Raw genomic sequence first — 23,390 nt, forward strand, 5'->3', positions numbered from 1 at the left:
AGAAGACGCTGCTCTAGGCGGCCGCCTATGTTAACTACTGGGATGACTGGCACTGCCTATATCCAACCAACTATCCATTCGTCCATCTCCCAACCACTTTACTGGTAGAGATTAACAGGGAAGGCATGGAGCCTATCCTACACAGCAAAAGGGACACATCAGGGGGACACCGAAGATGGGATGTCTCCGATCTTCTGCTGGACCAGATGGGTGGGGAGGGGGTGGGGCTTACTCTTGTTGATGGGCTCGGCAAGCGGGACGCCGATTCTCATGCAGCGCCCCGCCTCGGGGCTGTCGGGGGGGGGTAGGTCCTCACAGTTGGGCAGCTTGAGCCGTTTGAGGATGGCGGGGTTCGAGCGGGCGATGATGTACTCCGTCTTGCACAGGTCATTCTCCAGGATCTCGCACTCGTCCCGGCAGAGGTCACGCGGCCGGTCCACCCCCGAGCTCCGGTCACACGCCGGGAAGGCAAAGTGACACAGCGAGGGGATGGCGAACTGCGAGCAGCGATCCGATAGGTGGTTCAGGGAGCCAATCATGGTGAAGGCCGCTGTGGGATGCAGGGAAGGGAGGAGGTGAGCAAGCTTCACAGGTTACAAGGATTCACCGTGTGGCTGAGATGGGGACTCTCGAGTTTGCGACTCGGACTCAACTTGCACTCCAGTTGCTCTTAAATTGACTTCCGACTAGACGTGCATCTAGTCATTATTTTACTCAGACTCGACTCCTACTGTTTGATAATGACTCATGAACAATAAGAGTCTTTAAGGCTCTGTTGAAATTTCTACACATGAAGCATTGAGTGCACAACTCTCTCCAAAGGGTGTAAAGTTGTTAAACACATCAGGGTGTGCAGTTGTGCACGAAGCGTACCCAGATAACACACACATGTTGAAATGACACTGATTCCATATCAGACAAAAAGGTTGAAACAACGTTGATCTTCAATCTTTCACTTTATATGAACATTGAATCAAGGTTTTGCCACCATCAATTTTTCAATATTGAAAATCTGACCAAAAATTAATTCGGTTTCAACGTTGATAATTTAACACTGACCATAATCCAACGCATTTAACTATAATTCAACGTTGAAACAATAACATGATGCTATCTGGGTAGGAACTGGAGCCGGAGAAGCGTGATGCCAGGCGATACCAATAAACAACACGCTCTTTCTGTTTTGCCACTAGTCTTCATCATAATGTTATTTTTCAGAAAGTATTAATTTTGAAACCTACATGTTCTTACAAAAATTTAACTGCTTCAAAGACATATGAAATAGCGATTACATGTATATAAGCCTAAGCAACTATGAGACATGCAGTTTTTGTTCAAGTGGTGATTAGTCGCTTCAGTTACTAACAGAAAGAAAAACAAATAGGCGGGTAAATTTTTGATAAATAATAATGTCAAACTGGAACCACGGAGGAGACTTCTGACTTGACTCGGACTCTAATTTTGTGACTTGTGAAGATCTCTGCCTTGTGGTTTACCAAAATTCACCAATCAAAACAGTTTCCAACATCGTTTATATTGGATGGATGTGTGTCTGCAGTAACAAATCCTCACACATCAGTCAAGAGGGAACTGTTAAGATGATAGAATCCTGCATGTGTGGTTTGTTTACGAATCTATAATCTTCTTTTCAAAATCTTCAGCCACCGTCTGGTGAACAAAGACACTACCAGACAATGTTGGCCACATGTGTGAGCCATACCATGAGACAGTACGCCTCCAGCCATCTGCTGAACCTGGCCAGAGTTCACATCATCTGCCCGAAGGTTAATACGAAGGTACGTCATGAACATGTGTCTGGGGTGAAGATGATTCCAGAAGTATCATGAGCTGATTAACTTGCCATTTTATATTTATCGTGATTAAAGGCATGTCAAGGGTCAGGCAATGAGCCCATATGGAAGCTGGGGGTTTGAATGAGGGGTGAAACGTTGGAACACCGATACCTGTGATCTGAGTCTCAATCTCGCCCTGCATCTGCAGAGAGTCCACGAAGATGCTGCGGTTGCCAATGAAGCGGGCACATGCGATGCCCCTGTAAGGCTGGCAGAAGCCCTCCTCATCATACTCGTCCCTGGAGGAGGCACAGAAAGGTGGACGGGGAGGAAGTCAAGAAGTGAGCTCGTGCTGCTGAATGCTTGTAATTCACAAGATGGCCACTAGAGGGCAGTAGGTGTAGCCACATTAGTTGCGTGCGGCTGGAGCTGCCGATTCCACAGGCTGCCGCAGCAGATATCAGCATGCCCAGCTCCCATCTGCTCAGGGAAGATTCATTCTGCATTCTTACGCCTCCCAATGATATAATTATTCCGATCCGAAAAAAACAAGGTCCCATTGTGCTGTCTTACCATTCGCGCAGAATTACAGACTGCTTTGATTTTTCGAAGGAGCTTGTCATTACCTGTAATTTCACAGATTCTGCAGCGGGGCAGCAAATTAAACATGCCACAACATACATGTGCAACCGTAACACTCATGCCGGAGCCTTTATCAGCGACTGACTGAACTCATCGGAAGCGTCACTCAGAAATCACGTGACTCCCATTCCCCTGGAGACGAGGGAAACTGTGAACAGGCAGGTTTTTCTGAATGAAACTCCAGGCCGGGGTCTGATTTATTTATGACAGATCACCTCCAAACGAGCACATGTGTGTTTTGATAGATGAGTCAGAGCTGTAACCATACATACCAGCCCCATTGCTAGGGCTGTTTTCATGGAGCTTTACCCCCCCAAAAATGATCTTTAGCCCCCCCCCCCCCCCAAAAAAAAACTGCACTAATTAATTTAAAGTCTTTCATTTTCACTAATATACGTTTTCATCAGACCCCCCCCCCAGTAAAGGCTTAAGCCCCCCTTTTCATAAATCTTCAGTGACACCCCTGATACTTGCAATCTCAAAATGAAATAAAATCCACAAGGTAACACAAAACTCCTTTTCCATCAGGGCAGAAAAAAGGGATGTGGGCAAACAGCAAGTGGATTAAGGGTAAAAAATTAGGAGCAAACAATAGCTTTCACTGGGGTCCTGTTAATTTGTTCTATTTTGCCTTACTTAATATAGGGGTCCGGGTGCTTTTTATCTGGCATTCCGTTTTCTATAATCACTTAGCCAATGCCTGGATCTGTCTCACCATGCTGCAGAAACACCCGCAGCACTCTGATACTATGACGTCTGTGTCTGCAATCAGAAGATCTGGTTGCTCTTTTTATGTTTTTTTTCCCCCAAAGTGAAATACACTTTTGCAAAAGCAGAGTCAGCCAATGCCTGAAGCTAAGGGTCATTCTCAAGGTCCCAACAGAGAAATGACTCTATACTGCTGCTGGGATTTGAACCGGCTACCTTCCGATCACCAACACTAACCCGCTGAGTCACACATCAACAGCCCATAGAAGCGCTGCCTAAAAATGAGTAGAGAAAATGGTGTGAAAATACACCGGTGTGCGACTCATCACTCATAAATGAGGAGAACGAGACCTGGGCAGCCAGTCTGTGCGGCAGGCAGGCGGGACCCGGCCCGGACACTCTGCCGGGTGCCATCGAGGGAGAGAGACAGTGTCATCCAGACAGCCCCACAGAGGCTGCATCACAGCCACAGGTGTGGCGATAACAGTCACCCGTGAATGCAGAGTTGTGGCCAACTGTTAGGGAGGGGGGTTTTGTAGACCAGGTGAAAAGAACCCCTCCGGATCAGATTAAAAAAACAGTAGGTCCACGTACCCAGAAGCCTCCTCACTCTTCCTCCTGTCTAGCTTCTCCCTGAGCTCTAGCAAAGTCTCCATCCTTGACCTTGGTCCTTAGTTGGGGTGGTAGTGGAAGGGGGTTCTATAAAAGCTACAGCTGTGAGCACTTAAGGCCCGGCCCCTGCTAATGGACCGAAGATAAACCTCGGCAGATTTATGATCCCGTCATCCGGGGAAAACACAGCCCATGCTCTCCAGGGGGTTGTGGGTAGGTGGGCGGGCCCAGAGGGCTGCACGGTGACGGGCCCGGGGCCTGGGACTGAGCTCCACCCCCTGTACTCTGATTTGCCCTGTCACATTTGACGAATGAGCCTAGCAACCAACTGAAGCTTAATGGGGCGGGGAGACAGTCATGATTGACTGTCGTCCACCATGGTGTGAGCCAATCATCACAGCTTCACACCTTATTCACAGAAGCAAAATAACAACGGCCACATAGAGAAATAGTCACATGATTACTCACTAATGTAGACCAGCATCTGCCTGTGTGTTACACCATTTTTTCCTTAAGAACGATTTAGCTGTGATATTACATTTTACTATGGAACCACAAATCAAATAGTAATGAGGATTTAAAAGCTGTTTTTTTAGCATTTCCAAACCATGCCGGCATTGTTCCCTTCGGGGGTGAGGGGAGGAGTGTGTGGTTTTCAGTGATTATCCTCCCACCTGCTGCATGTTTCTCCAGTTATGCATATAACTGCCCCCCCCGGCCCCCCACCCACTAAGCCCAGACTGGGCAATAGCTTAGCAGGTCCCGATCACCCAGGCAGTGAGCTGTACCTCAGCCCCCCCCCCCCCACTGTTTTTGGTTTGTTTTGGTAATTGTTTTTCCCATTTAGATCACCAAGCCCCCCCCTCAACCCCCATCCATAATAGATACCAGCCCTGCCACATCCCCCAAGCTGCCTCTCCTTTGCATTCATCTGCTCATATTCCTGAGATCACAGATGACAGGCATTCAGAACAATGGCCCCCATGTGCCAGATCGCGTCAGGTGTCTGCAGGCTGACTGGACTCTTCCATAAGCATTAAGGAAGGCGTGTAAATTGCGGTTCCTCATGTCCCCAAAGCAGCGCGGGCAGCAGACCTGCCTAATGGAGATGTAAAGGGGGTGGGGGGCTCCAGCATGCTTCACCTGCAGAGGTCATCTCTGGGGTGCCCTAAAATTCCCAGAACAGGAATGATTTGTGTTCCGTCTGCTCCTGAAATCTCACCCTGCATGTACTGCTTCTATTTATGCTGACCATACACTATTTATGCTGACCATACACTATTTATGCTGACCATACACTATTTACTTTTTCACTTGTCACTAATGACAATGGCAGTGAACACTAATGAACCACCAAAACCACGCTGATTATAACGGATTTAACGCTCTGAGACCACTAAGATTTCGTGTAGAGTAAGACCCTCACAGATGGATGGTGTTGGATGATATTCTCCATTCTCAGCAGCTCCCACACAGCACTGCACCTCTGTGGAGCCACTGACCTGGGTGACTCCACCCTTGGAAACATGAAGCTGATTCATTCACAGGTCAGGAGCGTCAAGCTGCTCATGAGAATTTTATTTACACAATAATGTTCTGTGGACAGAACGAAAAATGATTGGTTCAGAGAGATAACCAATCAGATTATAGAGGAGGTGAGTCCAAGCAACTAGAGGAGGCAGGACCAAGATATTTGATTGGTTGATATGACATCTTACCAAGATCTAATTGGCTATTACTCTGAACCATTTCTCATTCTGCCCTGAGAACATTTTTGTGTAACTAAAACTCCCACAAGCTGTCAAGCTATTACCTATCAGTTCCAGTTCGATGGGGAGCTATTCCTTCTACAAGAGCTACAACTCTCAGTTAGCCCATCCAATGGCTGCAGTTGGAACACACTGATTTCTATAGAAGGTTCACTGTCTTGAGTAGTTCTCAAGCTGGATAGCTACCACAATTAGCATAGCATGTTCCGGGAGTGAGTACAGTCACACCAAAGCCTCGGACTGCTAAATCATTCCTTTTATCCTACCAGTGAGCCCTCTGTGAGTGAAATTTGTGGGTCAGCTTCTAAACTGAGTTCTGGATGCAACCCATTCCCAACAGACTCAACCATTAACCATCCTAATAAAACAAAACAAAAAAACAGGAAACTGCAAGCCTGTGAGCCCATAACTATTAAAAACTGACTTCAGCTGGACACAAATACATTTTTGTAGGTATCATGTCATCTATCCAATGGGGACCCAGAAAATATGGCCTGGGATCTTCCAATAAAAATGAATTTATGGCCTGCAGTTCCCCTACAGCTAATGAGAAATGGCTGTAATTTATTCACACAAAAACAGAGAAAAACCTTTTACATCTTTTGGTCGTATTTACAGTTTTATCTCAAAATGTCAGGCCTCCAGTGACTGATGTGGAAATATGTCTTGGTTTTCGACAGGTTGTAGTTCATGGAAACGAATTCAGAAGGAAGTGCTGATTAAGCAAACAAAGGATGAGTTGAGAAGATGATATAAGCGGGTGGGGGAGGGGGTTAGGCTTTTCGTGTGGAGTTTCTTTCTTGGGGAGTGGGCAGTAAATTCAGATGACCACGAGGCAAGATAAAACTTTACTGATCCCCCGGAGACTGTCCAGTTACATTATAAGTATAAATTACCCCCAATAGAATACCCCCCCACCAGATAAATAACATAAACAAACAAATAAATAACATTACAGCGATGGAGAGGTAGAAACATGACAGCTGTATAATTTAGGTGAGGTGCAATGGTATGCTGATGGGTTCTGATGGGGGGGGGGGGGGGGGGGGCAAATGGCAATGGGCCTCAAATGTCTGCAGAGCTCAGTCAAGCTTGTCAAACGTCCCACATATCAGGATAGTTGATAATGGATGATAGTTTGGACATCACTCTTCCTACTGCCACTTCCAAGGAATCCAGACTCAGACCTATAATGTAAAGTTGGCGTTCCTCAAAAGTTCATCCTACCAGCCTTCTTCATCCTGATATCACCCCCCCCCCCCATCAAATAGCAGCAAAGAACACGATGAACATCTAGCAATTTGCTGTGGAGCTCCCCCTAGCTGATGATGCATGACATTACTGGCTACGTGTCTGAGCTTTGTGGAGGTGTATGGCCTACATCCTACTCACTCACTGTCTGCACTTTTACATGGATCTGTCTCATGGTGTGATTTCTGGAAATGTACTCTGACAAGCCCCCACCAGCAAAAAAGCTAGGGGGGTGTCATTTATTGCCTGGTTTAACATGCCAATGAGAGGCTCATCTGAAAAAGTTTGAGAGCGATGCACCGTGACTTGGCCCATTTGGCTCTAATGATGACAGAACTAAGACTCTTTTCCTAAACATGTCAGGAAGGGTGGCTGGCCAACGTGCAAGAACCAGGAGGATTCTGGGAAAAAAACATTGTGATAAAGTCACCATGTTAAAAACATTATATAACAGTATGATAAGAGCTGTTTTGTCTTAAACCTGTTAGATAAATATTCTGCAATGTTACTCTGAATACACTGAAGTCTTCTTAAAAACAACCATAATTTACAAGAAAAACATGATTCCGGAAAGGAAATTGATTGGAAAAAACAGAATTTCTCCAGGATGTTGTTGATTACACACATAAGAAAGTTACATTTATACTGTAAATATATTAAACAAAACAAACTGTTCATCTAGGATATAATTAGGACCAGGAATGGCATTTCTAAGGTTCACTGTTGGCTTTACAATCCCTATGAAAATCGAGTCGTTTCCAGTTGACGGGCAGAGTTTGCGCTTATTTCCTTGATGGAGCGCTGACAACCATTGTAACTGTTGATCTCCCTCTTAAAAAACCCGACAGATTTATTGTGGCTAAAGTTTATAAAAATAAAGCAGAGGAGCTGGCTTTTCTGTTAGGGGCCGCGAACAGGAACGGCTTTGTGACAGAGAGACGGGGAAAAAATGTGAGGGTAACATGAAAGATTTTGGGGAAGGACAAACGGAAAGAGGCTTGTCGTGTTAGTCTGTGGCATCCAGACACAGTGGAATCATTCATGGTGGGGGGGGGGGGGTGTCCGGGGGAGGCTGGCATGGCAAGGTTACCCCCCCCCCCCCCCCCAATGTTCCCCGACGTTTCTCATGTAAATCTACAGAAGGGGGCCAAAAGCAACTGTGTTCCCTGCAGGTCAACCCCACACCCCCCTCAGATGGTGACAGGGAGGGGGTTTTCAATCTTTCTGGGAGGATTAAAGTTCCTAGCCCTGCATGAGCTCTCCACCTGGGGTGGTGACGGAATAAACAGATTTATCAGAATCATATGGTGGGACATCTGGGGGACGCTAATGTCCCCGTAGTGACTGACTGGGGTCTACCCAGGGTCCCCATATCTAGCCCGGCTGCACAAATGAGATCTATACAGGACTGGTGCACATTCGCAAGGTGGGGGGGGGGGGTGGTTGACAGATGGGCTAAGCTGGCTTGCGTTTCACACTCCGTCTCTGTATGAGTCAGCAAGGACACCTCCCTCGTGGCTGATATTCAGACCCCGAGTCCCGAATCCATCAACACCTGCCTAAATGAGTCTGCAGCCAAGCAGCGGCCGAGCAACTCGGCTTTACAGAGAGATTCTCCTGAGGTTCAGACTGGGCTCCTTATGAGGATTATAATGAGCTCATTCTGAGGTTTACACTGGGCTCCACACGGTGCTCAAACATTTCATTATGAAGTTTATGCTGAGCTCGTTCTGAGGTTTATGTTGGACTGCTTCAGAGGTTTATACTAAACTCCATGTGAGGTTTACATTGATCTGCTTCTTAGGTTTATGCTGTGATTTATCTGAACTGCACCTGAGGTTTATGTTGGGCCGCTTCAGAGGTTTGGATAAGAAAGCGATCACCCTCCCATATAGTTGTACTCTCATCAATAGCAAGTCTGTAAACAGTGAGCGTATTCCACCTAGCTAAACCCAGGCTAAACCCAGGCTGAACTAAGTCTGCAGAAATAACTTTCCTCAAGGAAAATGGGGACACAGATGGTCAATTAAATGCAATGGTTAAGGACCTCTTTCTGTGTGAACGCAACAGCCATGTCTGCCTCCTGAAGAGAATGGAGGAACCGCCTCACACAATAAGGCTAGAATCTGGTCTTTGTTAAAAATGATGGCCGAGCTGGTTTGCAAAGCCAGAGCGGGGAAACTGGGGCTCGGAATATTCTTATTATTTAACTGATTTCACTACAGACAGAGAGAAAGGGAGAGAAGCTGGGAAAGAGTAACCGTTTCAGACAGGCTAGTTAGGACATTATTGTCTTTTCCAGCAGAAAAGATCGCATTTGATCGCAAACACCGGTGAACACACGTCGCGTATTAGTGAGCTAATCAGACACACCGGGATACAATATCCACCTTTGTATGTGTTATGGAGGCTCTCTGAAGTTACAACTCTACACTCACACCTTGTCAGTTTCCATCATGTCGACACTATTTTGATAAGGAACGTAATCCCTTCAGTTCCTAACAGAGTTCATTTGTTCTAATTTCATGTGAATGGAATAAGCCGCCTGTTGGTGTTGAATCGTGTCGCATGACAGCGGCTGAAAGGCTGAATTAATTCCTACAGCTTTTGCTCATGAGGTCTATTTTCCATACAAACAGTCTCCATCTCAGGATTTTTTGAACCAGAAACTGGGGGAATCAAAGATGGCATCAAAGAGCACGCCGGCTCCAAGCTAATTGCTCTGGGTCCCCTTCACAATTCTTCAGGGCTTTTTTTTGGTTGTTTTTGGTTTTTCTCTTGGCAAAAGAGCTAATTTCGGAATGGGTAGTCATCTCCCCCCCCACCCCCCAAGTACCCCCCCATGGATTTTCATCCTGGCTGATGACAACTGGAGAGAAGGAGGGCTGGCACGTGTCCGGAGCGACCAGAGGTGTGTGTGTGCGGGGGGGGGAAGGAAGGGTGACTGAGGTGCGGGGGAGAGGGAGGGGGGGTGCCAAGTGCCCTGAGGAAATGACTGACATCCCAGCATGACAATGAGTCCCATTGTTCTGCTGAAAAAGGGGCTGCTGCCCCCCCCGATTCTGTTGCCCCGTTTCCAGGTGGTCCCCGTTAAGCAGGAACGGGAAATTAGGAAAAACACGCTGAACAGTGACACACAGACTTGCTGACGGGTACGTGGGGGGCAGGGGGGGGGTGCATGGTGCATGGCTGGCTCTGTTAAACTCCCTCCCCTGGATCACTCGGTCTTCAAGGGGGTGTGACACCCAGTACAGCATCCATAGCGCTGAATCAAATACCTTCACAATAAAACTATAACTGCATTCATAAATCAGTTAAAAAGCAGTCATGGTACTAAAACAGAACCCCAGAAAGTTCCCTACAGAGGCCAGAGTGGGCGGGGCGGCGCCCAGCCTGCCAGGACAGGACCGACATTATAATAAATCATCATTCCGTAAATGAAAGCAGCACGGCTGCAAAGCCGGGAAAGACCCCCGGGCACCCTGTCTCCTGTGCCCTTACGGGTCACGGGCCGCCATTTTCCATCTCTCCCATCACGCTTGTCTGTCTTGGGAATAACAGCCAGATTGAAAGCCTTTTATATGGTAAAATAATACACCAGTTATATTTACTGGGGTTATAAAAAATTCACATTACTCCCAGCTGCCCATCATTCCGGCCATCTTCCGTAACCGCTTTCCCGGAGAGTGGTTGCAGCCTGGACCTCTTCCCGGGAAGCAGCCGCATCCAGCGTGGGATGCCAGGCCGTCAGAGGGCACACATACTGTATGTGGCGATTTTTAATAATGTCCTCAAACACTGACTTGGTAAATACGCACGAGTGAACTTGGATGTTATGTAAACACTCACAGTGGCAGGAGAAGGCCAAGGGTTCCCAGCATCCCATAATAATTCCCCTGCCATTTTTCCTGACCTCCATGAATTGTCTGTCTTTCTCGTCGCTTCTCTCTAAGTTCTCATGACTTAACCATAACAACCGGTTTCTCTCCAACCACAAAATGAGACAGATTCGACCCCCCCAGTGTCAGATCACAGATGCCATGGGGGGGGGGGGGGAGTGTCAGTGCATTTGTGGAAGCTGATCGACGGAGCTCACTGGCCCCGGTGTGAGGCAAGGTGACCCTATTTTGAGCGGGGGGAACGACCATGATTGACAACTTTGACAGGCTCGGTATAATGTGTGTGTGTGTGTGGGGGGGGCATTTGACTGGCATGATCATGTGACCCTCACCTTGCAAGAAGCTCTGTGGGCTTTGTGATCCAGACAAAACGACCAGACGAAACGACCAGACGAAACGAAGCCGCGGAGCCATCAAAAGAGGTGACGTGCCAATATAACCATGTGATGACCTCATTTGAGTGACATAAGAGGCTCTGCCCCGTAATTGGTGGCTGAGCACAGAGGCGGGTCTTTTGGGCTTTAAATAATTTTAACACATGCTGGTGATCAGCCAGCTGCCAGCCGCCCTGCGTTTGGGTATTAAAATGCTTCCCGGTGGAATTGTGCAGTTCAGATCCTGTGATCAGAGGAAAAGCTCAGCACTCTCTTTTGGAAATCACTGGTAAAATTATTATTATTTTAAATGCAGTAAGACAGTCTGTATTTATAAGGACCCCAAGAAATGATGAGCAATTAGACAATGTTTCTCTAAAAATTACACATATACATTAGCAAGGCCAACATTATCTACATCGATTGTGACATTAATGACTGTTGAAGAATCTGGACTTGATGATTGGGGCCTGCTGAGTGCCAGGCCAGGTGTGCCCCATAGGTCCGAAACAGCCTGAAGGCACAGAATGTATGGATACAGATGTGACCAAACACACTAAACCAAACATCTAGAAGCTTCTGAACGACAGGCAATAAGGGGCATAAGAAGGGTTCTAATTACAAACAACGTGTATCAGCGTGCGATGGACCAGGGCCTGCATTGCCTTAAACGCTCAGAGAATCAGGCTATAAATTAAAATGCTAGCGGCGTTAGGCTCCGCCTCCACTGGAATCCCAGCGTGCCGCTCCAGGCCACAGACCAGCCCGTCTGCCGACCACAAGGTCAAGGCACAAGCTGAAGATGGCAAGATTCATCTGCTGCATAAAATATGAGGGATTTCAAGGATAGAAGAGGAGAGCTGACTTACGGAGAGGGCCTTCCTCCGCCGGGGGTGGGGTGCGGATCTGGAAGAGAGGACACAGCTTCAGGACAGCTGCAACAAGCCTGAGGCCTGCTTTCGTTAAACCCTGGGTCAATTTTGAAAGGCCCCTTCCCTCCCCCCCCCCCCCCCATGCCCCACCCCCAGGGTCTATCCTGTCTGGTTAACAGATGTCTTGTTTGACTTTAGCTAACATGTGAAATGACATAATTGAACGACTGGCCTTCAGCTTGTCAAAATACCCCCTGCCATGTGCCTGCCCCGCCCCCCCCCCCGCCCCACAGGACGCCTCTGCCACTCCTCTGTCAGACTCTCCCTCCTTATTCCCGGAGCAGCAATCCGGATCTAAGACTGTCTTAAGGGTTTTATCCAGCTGACCGAATTTGAGTGAAGCACTGCTTGTCCAAACTGGCTTCACCCCCGTGTCACATGGATCGAGAGTCAGATCAACACCAACATATAAGCAGCTACTCAATCCCGTAAATCTGGGACCTACGGCCACCAAAGAAGCCGAGATTTATATATGTGTCCACATTAGCATGTATCTGTATGTATGTGTTCATCATTACTGCTGATGCTGCTACGGACGGCACATGTTCTGGTCTTGTGCAATATGTATGCATGCATGCACACATACAAAGATACACACATACATGCATACACACATAGAAAGATACACACATACATGCATGCACACATACAAAGATACACACATACATGCATATATATATATAAATTAATATATACATATATATATATAAATACATACAATCATACAAACATATATATACAGACACGCATATATATATGTTTACGTATACAGTAAAATCCCATTATAGTGGACTCGCATATAATGGAATATTGTCTATAATGGATGAGGTCCGCTGGTCCCAGCCATGCGCCTTTACGAACATGCAGGAAAAGCATCGGATATAGCGGACTATATATAACGGAATTTCCCTTATAACGGACAGACAGTTTGGTCCCCAGGGCCGCTTTTAGCTGTAGTTTTGTTTGCTATAACGGACATGCAGGCTCCGCCTACAAGGCGAGTGGCGTGCCGGTGATATCCAGCGCAGATACGTAGTCGGGATTATTAATAGTCACGCTCTATAAATAGGTATGGCGTAACAGCAGGCAACACTGATTGGTCTGTGTGGCTGTCCATCACCAGGCACGTTGTGTGTCGGCAGAAGACGCTCGCAGCTGGAGGGATGCAGTAAGCAATGAGGTCAAGGTTACTACTGTACCGTACATATATAACCACTTATAGGCCATATATACCTCCAACAGTCAGGTAAAGTTGGATTACTACATGTACAATATAATAATCTATACCACAAGTGTGTCTGCTGGGGTGTGGCATGAGTAAATGGTGTCCTGTAGTTGTGTTCTGGGCATACAGCAACTCTGAATATAACAGACTTTGGATATAACGGACTGTTTTGCCAGGTCCCTTAAATTCCATTATGACGGGATTGTACTGTATATACTTACATACATACATACATACATACATACATACATACATATATATATATTCATATATAAATTAAAATCTGTATGGCTGTGGTATGTATGCATGCATACAGGTATATATATTGTTTATTTTATAGACTACAGGCTAGAAGTTTGGGCTCATCCTCTGATTTAAAAAAAAAAATAAAACGACACACTGCTTTTTAATGATAAGAATATATTAGAAATACTTAAAACAAATGCAACTGACTGGTTTTGATGTGTAATGTAACGATTTACTGTGCATTGTAAGTGCTATTTAATGAATGTCTAATGAGTGTCTAAGTACGAGTCTCATCAGAATAACCAGCCCTTGCCTTTATCACAGCCCTTGCCAGCATTTTTTGGAAATAACTTCTGTCCAAACCCTCCCAGCACTTTGCCAAGCATGCAAACAGTTCTGTCTCATTTGTAGATGCTCACTTTGAACTTGTTGGTCCAACTTGTCCCACACATGGACTTTCGTCCGTCCACAGGACCTGCTCCCAACCCTGAATACGCCAGTGTTTCTGTTGTTTAGCTGATGGTCTCATTTTCTTGTTAACCACAAAGTAAATGTTTTCTGGCAGCAACTCGACCATGCAGTCCAGCTGCTCTCAGTCTTTGCTTGACTGTATTAAGAGACACCGGTTTCCCTCTGTTCACATTAATCGCAGCCCTCAAACCCCTGCAGTCATCTTCCAATTTCTTTTGCACGTCACAACTAAGTCTTCAGCCTTTGATGTTACTTTCCTTGCCCCAGACCGTTTCTAGTCACTGTTGCTTCCTGTCAACCTTTTTCTCTGTACACAGTAGGTCACTCAATGCTTAGAGAGATTTAACTCTCTCTCTCTATTTGGCGATGAGAGAACCCTGCTTCAACTCAAAATTTTGATTTGTTCAATTGTTCGCTGTGCCTTTCTAGCCGTCACAAGCATAAAAATAACAAATACTTAGCAAAAATTCTGACTTATCAGTTGTGATACTGAAGAAGATCCAACAGGAGTTTGAAATGAGGAGCAGACAGCGCATTAAGCCCCTCACAAACCGATTCAGACAAGTGGCTGTCATTTACTTCATTAAGACACAATCAAAAGAAGCCAAGACCCAATCAAGTTCTGACATTAGTAAACAGAATTCCAACATAAAGTAAACGTCAATGCATATCTGATATGTCTTCTTCAGAATCAATAGTTTTAGCCCTTTGTGCCTAAATAATGTGTTACTACAAGCTACAAGATACTGAAAATCAGTCAGTTATATTATATTCTATATTAGTATTTCTAATATTTTATTGTGATAAAAGTTTGACAAAGCAGTGTATCGTTTATCTTTTTTGACGTAGGTGTGAAAGATAAGCGAAAGCTTTTTATATTTTTATTTTTTTATATTTTAACATCCCAAATTACATGGTGGTCACGGAGAAACGCTGGTAGCCATGTAGGGCACGGTAAACACACGTGTGAATGTGCCACGCGGAGAATACAGGACACGGTGTACATGTTCTATGTGTGATTTACTGTATTCCAGGCGACCCTGAATCTGCCAGGGCATCCGTGCCCCTTCTGCAGCCCCAGGGCTGGACGTACCGAATTTGACGAAGAGGATGCCGGTGGAGGAGACGGAGCCAAAGCTGTTGGTGGCGACACACTGGAAGTAGCCGGTGTCCGTAGTGTCCAGGTTGCGGATGCGGAGGCGTGAGCCGTAGGCGGTGGGGCGGTAGGAGATTCGGCGCGGCTCCTGCATGACGGGGGCGTCGTTCTTCAGCCAGCGGATAGAGGGCGCTGGGAAGCCCGAGACGCGGCAGTGCAGCTCTGCTGTCTGGCCCAGCGATGTGGTGATGTTGTTCAGGGGGGCCTCCAGCTTCAGGAAGTGGTCTGGGAGGGGGGTCAGATACCCACAGGGGCCATTTAGTACACGGGGTCTCCCAGGCTGAGAGAGAATTAATAACATTTTAATCTAATCCCTTACGGAAGCCGGGAACAGCTGTGCTATAATTATCTCGTTATCTCGAGATAACGGCATTTAAAAAATATTGCAAGCACGGCAGTTCTTGACTTCCATAACCCCCGCCCCCCTCCCCAACCCAATCAGTAACTTTTATCATCACCATCCTCCTTCCTCACATACAATTTTAGTAATGGTGCCTCTGGGGGTGGGGGGTGGAAGGGGGGTGGACATAAAGGACATGCATGGACTGCGTCCTAAACTGGAACACAGAATTTCTTCAGATGAATATGGATGTCATTCAAAATCTGGTATGAAGTTGGCTTACGAGGCCGATGCCTAATTCTCAAACTGCTGTCTTTTTCACCTCTGTTACAGTCATACCATAATGCCTCCTGACTTTCAATTACACACGAAATTTAAATTCAGGGTGGCCAATAAATGTTTCCGCAAAGAGAAACACCCTGCGAGGACAAATAATCTTTTCACACTGTTCTTAATTTCGTCCTGACCCGTCTCTATCATCCGCAGTAACCCTGACTTTAATTACGCTGACCCACATCAAACTGGGTCTCACTTCTTATAGGGTGTTGCTGCAAATTCTCCTCGACAGACTTGACCCTGTGTGTGCCTGTGTGTGTGTGCATGTGTGTGCACGTCTTTGCAAGTCTATATGACTTTTTTGACAGGTGGTTAGGAATTCTTTACACCACATCCTTGTGGTTACACTCATGGTAGCAAAACATTAGCTGTTTTCTGATCATCCCATTTGGCCAGAGGGCCTCTAACATACTTACGTCATAAAAGAAAAACTGGAATGTTTGCCCTCTATACATGTCATGCCAGATGCAATCCTGGTGTTGGCCATGTGCCAGAGCAAACTCGACATCTCTGACTTTTAATAAAGCCAGGAGGAGCGTAAATGACTTGCTCTGGTAGAAGTCCATGCCTGGACCGCAGCAGACTCCATCAATCATCTATAGGACCTACAGGCATTTACAATACCGACAGAAAGCATGTATGTATTCTTTTTTCCCTCAGCAATTGTTGCAATAGACAGTTAGCTTTTGGCTCGTGAATCTTCCAGTGTTTCAGTACCGGCCTTCCCAGAATTCCTTGGGGCTTCCCCCAGCGTGCTCCTGTGCTCTGGCTCTGCAGCTGGTCTTTCCTGAATAGCGTCGGCCAACTTTCATAAAATACGCGATTTTTATCTTCCCATCGCGTTCCAACACCCCCCTCCGTTAAAAGAATAAGTGACTTCTGAGAAACTAACGTGATATTAAATGTTTTTTTAAATGTTTTTCTCAAACAATGGATTATCTCCCGTCTCCCCTCAGATGAAACCCGAAGAGACATATTTGTATGAAAGACGTCCGTCTGTGAGGGATACTTTCAGGAATGTGACTTTGAAAGGCGCGTTAATGAAAACATTTTGTGCGCAGTTCTCTACACGGCCTCTGGGGACTAGCCTCCACAGCTGTGTGTACGACATCTAGACGGCCTCTGGGGACTAGCCTCCACAGCTGTGTGTACGACATCTACACGGCAAATCCAACACATCGCCCTCCTGAAGAGGACACTCTTAGGTCTCTGTGAACTTTACACAGAAAATAATAACATATCCTTAGAAATACATACTTAACCAAACATTATGTTCCCTGGATTCACACTGAAATGACTGAATGTGTAAGCTACTTTATTAACCGTTTTTTTTCTTCATATTTCCAGGCTGTATGATTGTTGAGGAGAAAGTGGATGGTAATTAAGTGAATCTATGTAAAAGACTCTAAGGTCTGTAATTACATCTCCTTGCTAATTTATAGCATTTTCTTTCTCCATCAAGGCTTTAGTTGCAAACCCCTCCAGGCAACTGCAACATGGTGACAGCTTCAGGGCTGGCTGGTATAAAACATTTGTGCAGTTAAATTACCTGTTGCTGGAACTTAATTAATTACATAGCCAATTACCATATAGTCTACAGTGTCAGAACATGCACGGCGGTGATTAAAAGAGGGAACATCAGGGTATATTTTCAGAGATTTCAGACGAGAGCCTTCCTGCGAACATCGTGCATTTAGTATTTTTGGGCTCCAATCGTATTGCCCTCTAACCAGCCACCTGCAGCTTGGTAACTAGAGGTCAACCAATCGATCAGCTAGCAAAAAGAAAAGGCCAATTTTTAAGCGTCTTATGGCAATTGGCATCAGCCGATTAATCAGACTACATGGAACGGCAAAGAGATGACATCTACAGTGTGGGGAGTGTACCAGTGCAGAATGGCTGCTGTCGCATCGTCCAGGCGGGGGCTGCACAGCGGTGGTGGTTGAAGTGGCTCCCCATTGGTTCTGTAAAGCGCTTTGGGTGTCGTGAAAAGCGCTACATAAATGTAACATTCATTCATTCATCCCTTAAAATGCTGCATGCCCTTGTTTAAAATGAGATTAATATTTAGAGGCACTTCAGGGGCCAATCAGCTTACAGCTGGGGTCAGGTCCTCCTCTGGCCCCGCCCCAGTATCTGCCCCTGCTAAAGAGTGTCTGAGGGGTGACCTCCTGCTGTGTCTGTGTCTCACTCCTGTATCCGGACTCCCCTTGAAGATGCAGTAACTAAACAACGGTTCTTTTAATCACCCTTGTCTGCATCTCCACATGACTTGATCGATCCACTTCAGTGGACTCCATAGTTCATACATACAGGAGCTTAAAAAAGCATGATTCTGCTTCATCTTGACAGCTCACTTCTCTGGGTAATAAAACGTACACGTCAAAATTATCCCATATAATGGCCGCATTGTATAGAAAGTCAGAAGGAAACTGCAGTGTTATCTTAACATTTTATGGTTGTGAAAATAATGTTATGATGTGATATAATGTCAGAGGAATCAGACAACGTGGTCTGAAATGTTGGGGGGGCTGTTTATTTTACATCCCAACCTCCCCCGCCAGCCCTCATGAGAGGAAGAGGGCAGACCTTTGGGCTGGAGTTGTGGTAATTTTAGCCAGCGGCCCACAAAATGGATGTCTGGAGAAACCCATCTGGAGAACAGTCACAAATTTCTTTGCTTGAGACTTGCACCGCTAGACATATTCTTGGTGTAATAAACATGGCCTAAACCCCTTAGATATTTCCCTTTGTGTCTCCCGCTCACTCTGTGGCACTGGTGTTCTGGGACTGTTCCAGAATCCATCAGCTCAAAAGGAAAATGCTACACCTCTGTGCCAACGTTCGTACACAACAACTCTTCTTAACCAAATTTCATGGGATGACCCCTTGCCATGATGGAGCAGGCAGCTAACCCAACCCCCCCCCCCCCAAAAAAAAATTAAAAAATTCAAACCGCTGCCTATCAAGTGTTCATTAACATCATGCAAGACTAAATAAGTTCAGTTTGATTAGCCCTGCTTGAGTTCAGTTGGTCTGTTTTTTTTTGAGGGGCTTGACAGCCAGAAGATCCACATCACAGGAGTGAGGAAAATTAAATCCAAATAACAGAGATGATGTTCAAATAAACGTCCTTTCAGACTTGCGAAATCCATAGGCTGGACTTGCGCGGTTATTTGGCTGCAATGAGTCATCTGTTAATACCAACTAATATCGATACGCTGGACTCGAAAGACGGGAGCGAAGCTGAAATCTAATCTGGTTCACAGCTAAGAAAACAGATGGCAAATGGGGTGTTTTTTTTTGGTTTGGGTTTGTTAGTAGAAGGGAAACTCCAAAGCCTTATTAGCATGTCAAGCTAGCGGGAGAGTAGCAGCATGTCCATGTTTGTGCGTAAGCGTGAATGTGCATTTAACTCTCAGCAAAATGAGCTCTAGCCCAAGGACAACAGAGACACACACAGCCACCCTGGTAGGCAACTCTTCTGCAAGTTAACATGGACTTCAGGAACACGATGGTGTTGAAATTCATCATCATAATCGTATAGGTTTGGTAAAAAGGATCTTGTGCGAACAAAGGGGATACATACAGCTGAAATCTGACTGGCCCTTGGTGCCCCTTCACCTGTCACTCATCAATTCAAAACATATCATTGGCTAATGATAAGGTTGGCCCCTCTGTATGAATTATGGCCCCTTTTATACCCCCCACCTTAAAAAAAATCCTACAATGGCCCCTGTAACAAATGCTGCTTAAGTAAGGGGAGAAAATGCCGAGGGAATCGTTTTGTTAAGACGTGTAGTGCCATGGCCCGTAACACTGGCTTTTCTGATATTAGCGTGCTGATATTAGCCTCCGCTAGAACCATCTGGTCATCAAATCTAAACAGAATGAACCTACAGACACAGAGTCTGCCCCAGCTGCTGTGTACTTATCACACTGCACAACCTGACAGGGAGAAAAAAAAAATCAAATAAACAAATCCAGAAACGTCGACATGCACCTTTCTCAGGTTCGCTGGAGATGTTCCATGAAGCCGTGGACACTGCTTTGGGGTCATGGGGGACATCTGTGCCTGCAAGACAGAAAAATCAATCATCGTGTAATTGCTTTAGCTCATAAGAAGAGCAGCTTGATCCCTACCCTGCAAATTGAACAGCTTTATGAGGCTTGGCGTTTGCTAAAGCCAGCCGGGCAAAGCACTGAGCTTGAAGACCGAAATCTCTCTCTCCCCCCCCCCCCCCCTCCACCAAATCAGATGTTTGGTCTCACCCCTAAATTTAATCCACCTTTAATATGGTTTTGATGAGCGCTTCATAAAACACTTCCAAGAAAGGGATTTAGAACAACTGCATAATTTCATTAAAGCACATCCGTACCCGCTTATTAATATCTGATGACAGCTCTGGCCCGAGAGAGACAATAACGGCATTTCGCGGCACAGAATGAGTGTTTGGGACACGCCAGGCAAAATAAAACAATCACTGCCCATGACAGCAAATCCGAGTTTCTCCTGGAAGCGATTAGGCAGCCTTGCAGGTGGGACACATTCCCCCCCCAAATCTGACCTGCCGTACGGATGGACCCGCTCCCAACCAGTCCCACTGGGTTGTTTACAAGCTCTTTGTCTAAGCTAGTTTTCCTTTCTCCCAGAGCAAAAGACACTAACGTACACAGATGTGTGCATTTAAAATCGGCTGAGTAATATGTCACTCTGCATCTACTCGGTCTTGGCTAAAGGGCAATAAATTTTCATCAGCAGTAGCTTGGAATGCTGGAGGCACCCGCGACTGGCTCGTTATTCACAGCTGCTAATTAGCGCCTCAGAAAACTCGCGGGCGGTGCAGGAAGCAAGGCTGTCTGGGTTAGCCACACGCTAGTGATTTCAGGAGGAGGCGTGTTTGTTTTTGTTTATTTTTAAGACGGGGGCATCACCGGGTCAGCAGGACACCATTCCAGATACTCCTCACGACATCCACCTGCACGACTGCCGATTCATTCAAGGAACAAGTATTTCCTGTAGTTTAAGAAGTAGAGCATTGCGCTAACAATGTAAAGGTCATGGTGAAATCTCGGTTTCCCCCTAATATCAGTCGCTTTGGATGAACATGATAAAGTAGAGAGGAATTTTAGGCTGGTTCATTTCCCAGCTGGGGTGCGAGTTCCTTATGTTGGATCGTCACCGGCTAGTGGCAGAGAGATACGGCGCTCTGAGATGGAGCAGCGGCGCCCCCCAGGGATGAAAGATTTGCAAATACTTTCCATTTGCAGGGATAAAGCGAGAAAGGAAGTGGGCTGGGGGCATTTGTGAGGACATGGCCTCACACGGTGTCGAGAGGAGAATCCTGAGTGAGCTTTAAAGCTAAGCCTGGACAGAGAGAGAGAGAGAGAGAGAGAGAGAGGGGGGGGGGGTATGACGCTGTTAATTAGGTGCTAACCTGCCATAATGGGAGCACAGCGTTAGAAAACAAGGCCGTTTAATTAGGTGAAAACAGGTTCGCGGCTGTTTGAGTTAGACGACAAGCCAGTCACGTGAGGGGGGGGGGGGGGCTGCTTCTGTCAGCTTTCCCTACAATCAGGCCAGAGGATGATCAGGCAGCCCAGTTGGGGTATAGCTTATGAGGGTCTGTAGTGTCCCTGAGCAGCAAGGTACCGCCCCCACACACTGCCCCCTGGGTGCTAAATAATACCTGCCCACTGCTGTGTCACGTATGGGTTAAATGCAAAGGACACATTTCATTGCGGTATGTCAACAATGATAATTAACCACTTTTCACACAGAGGAAAAAACATGAGACCAACTGTAATTTGGACGCGTGTGTAAACACAGTGACCCTGCAGGTCTGAAAGGAGATTCAATCCAAAATTTTATATAGCGCCTTTCATAACACAGTGACCCCGTGGCATTTAACGAAGAGTGTGTGGCCATCCATCACTACGTCATTTATACAGACTTGTGCATAAAACGGGGAAAAGGGAAAGAGGGAAAGAAAAAATGCCAGAAGACAGCGGGGAAGAGGAACCAAAAACTCCCAAGCAAGGAAAAGAAACAGCTGCCCACCCCCCCGCCCCCCCCCCCCTAGGCATTCGAGCATTATAGAATACAGAGAAAACAAGGCTGCTTTAATGAAAGCAGGGTGTAAACTGTGGCCATAGTCATGTGACTCAGAGCCACCCGGCTACCGAAAGGCAGGTGGGGAATAGAGCTTAGTGTAAACAGCCATTACGTTATTATCCTGATGAAAGAGGGACGCGCGTCGCCGCGGTAACTGCCCGCTGCTGGAGCCCATGGCACTACGAGCCGCTAGGGAAGGCTGGCGGACTCTACCGCTACGTTTGCCGTGGAGCTGACTCTCAGTCACGAGACTGAACACACGGCGAAAAAAATGAATAAAAATATGCAAAAATGAAATAAACAATGAACAAAAGTACACTGTGTGTACAGGATTGCATTTATTTCTCTTTAAACAATGATTAAACAGCTGTTTAACAGCTGGGTTTTATAGCATAAAAGTTGAGTAGAAAACTAACCAAATAACCAAAAGTTACTGGGATATGGCATTATTGCTTACATTAGTCTACACACCTGGCATAATGTTAGTAACATAAACAAATCAACCAATGTCTCCTTGCAAGACATAATCCCTTTCCAGCTCACCCCGGGCTTTGGCACACGGTAAGATGTAGCAACAATGTTACGGGCTGATTTAAATGAAGATAATGGCAGCACTGACACACTGAAAAGCTTATGGTGGATGCTGGAAGTCAGAATGAAAGGGCAGCAGGTGGATGAGGAGCAAAAGCAAACTCCTCAGTCCAGCTGGCCGCCTGTACCTCACGGTGGGAGGTCATGAAGAAGCACGTCAGTCCCGTGTCAGTGGAAGGAGACAGTTGGCCCATTGTCTGGTCAACCAGAGATCTATGGAATGGGTCAAGGAGTGACCCTGGATGGCCCACTTTTCAAAGTGGTTAATTTCAGCTTCACGCTTTAAACGGGTCTTTTTAATTCACGAGGTAGGTCAGCGTGGAATGTCGAGTGCACAAGGAAGACTTCTTGAAGATTGTCTTGGGTTACAAAGGAATTCTGGGAAGGGGATGGCAAGGCTTGCTGAGTGACCCAAACAGCACGGCTGAGGACAAGTAGAGGCTGGTGACTGTGCAGAGACACGGGGCAAAATCTGCGCTGTAAAACCCATGGAATATCACGACAGATGAAAAGCATTTTTACTCAATTAGCACACATCTGCAAGCTAACCCGTCATTATGCAATCAAGAAATATCTGGAAAATTGCAGGGTAATTTTAAGATTAACATTCTAATGTTCCCCGGCAACAAAGGCTGGCTTTATTAGGACCATTTGTTAATGATGCTCTACAAACAGCGGCTGCCTGAGGAGGGCCGGGCTGGAGGACGAAGCTGCCCGCCGACTTGGATCCGCTAACTCCGCTAGCAACACATTCATGCTACGTTACGACAGTGACATGGCTAGACAGGAGTAATGGAACGCCAAACACCTACTTGAAGACCTAACCTGAAGACATTCATTTTTATGTAGCACCCTTAACAAAATTTCATCATCTCTGCTGTCCATAATACAAAGACATCCATCCATTTTGCAAATGCTTCTTCTGTGCAG

The 23,390-nt window shown here is 46.2% G+C and overlaps 1 protein-coding gene across 1 annotated transcript in view; it reads right to left on the reverse strand.

The window, feature by feature from the left end:
- Positions 1-23,390, reverse strand: part of ror1 (receptor tyrosine kinase-like orphan receptor 1) — an 80,580-nt gene that overhangs the window by 7,475 nt on the left and 49,715 nt on the right. Inside the window, exons 2-6 of the mRNA XM_023794354.2 lie at positions 19,758-19,829; positions 15,016-15,303; positions 11,918-11,954; positions 1,965-2,092; positions 233-550 (exon numbers count right to left, since the gene is read on the reverse strand). Of these exons, the coding sequence (XP_023650122.2) occupies positions 233-550; positions 1,965-2,092; positions 11,918-11,954; positions 15,016-15,303; positions 19,758-19,829 (843 nt within the window). The remainder of the gene's footprint in view (positions 1-232; positions 551-1,964; positions 2,093-11,917; positions 11,955-15,015; positions 15,304-19,757; positions 19,830-23,390) is intronic.

Source organism: Paramormyrops kingsleyae, chromosome 15 (assembly GCF_048594095.1).
Source record: "Paramormyrops kingsleyae isolate MSU_618 chromosome 15, PKINGS_0.4, whole genome shotgun sequence".
NCBI lineage: Eukaryota > Metazoa > Chordata > Actinopteri > Osteoglossiformes > Mormyridae > Paramormyrops > Paramormyrops kingsleyae.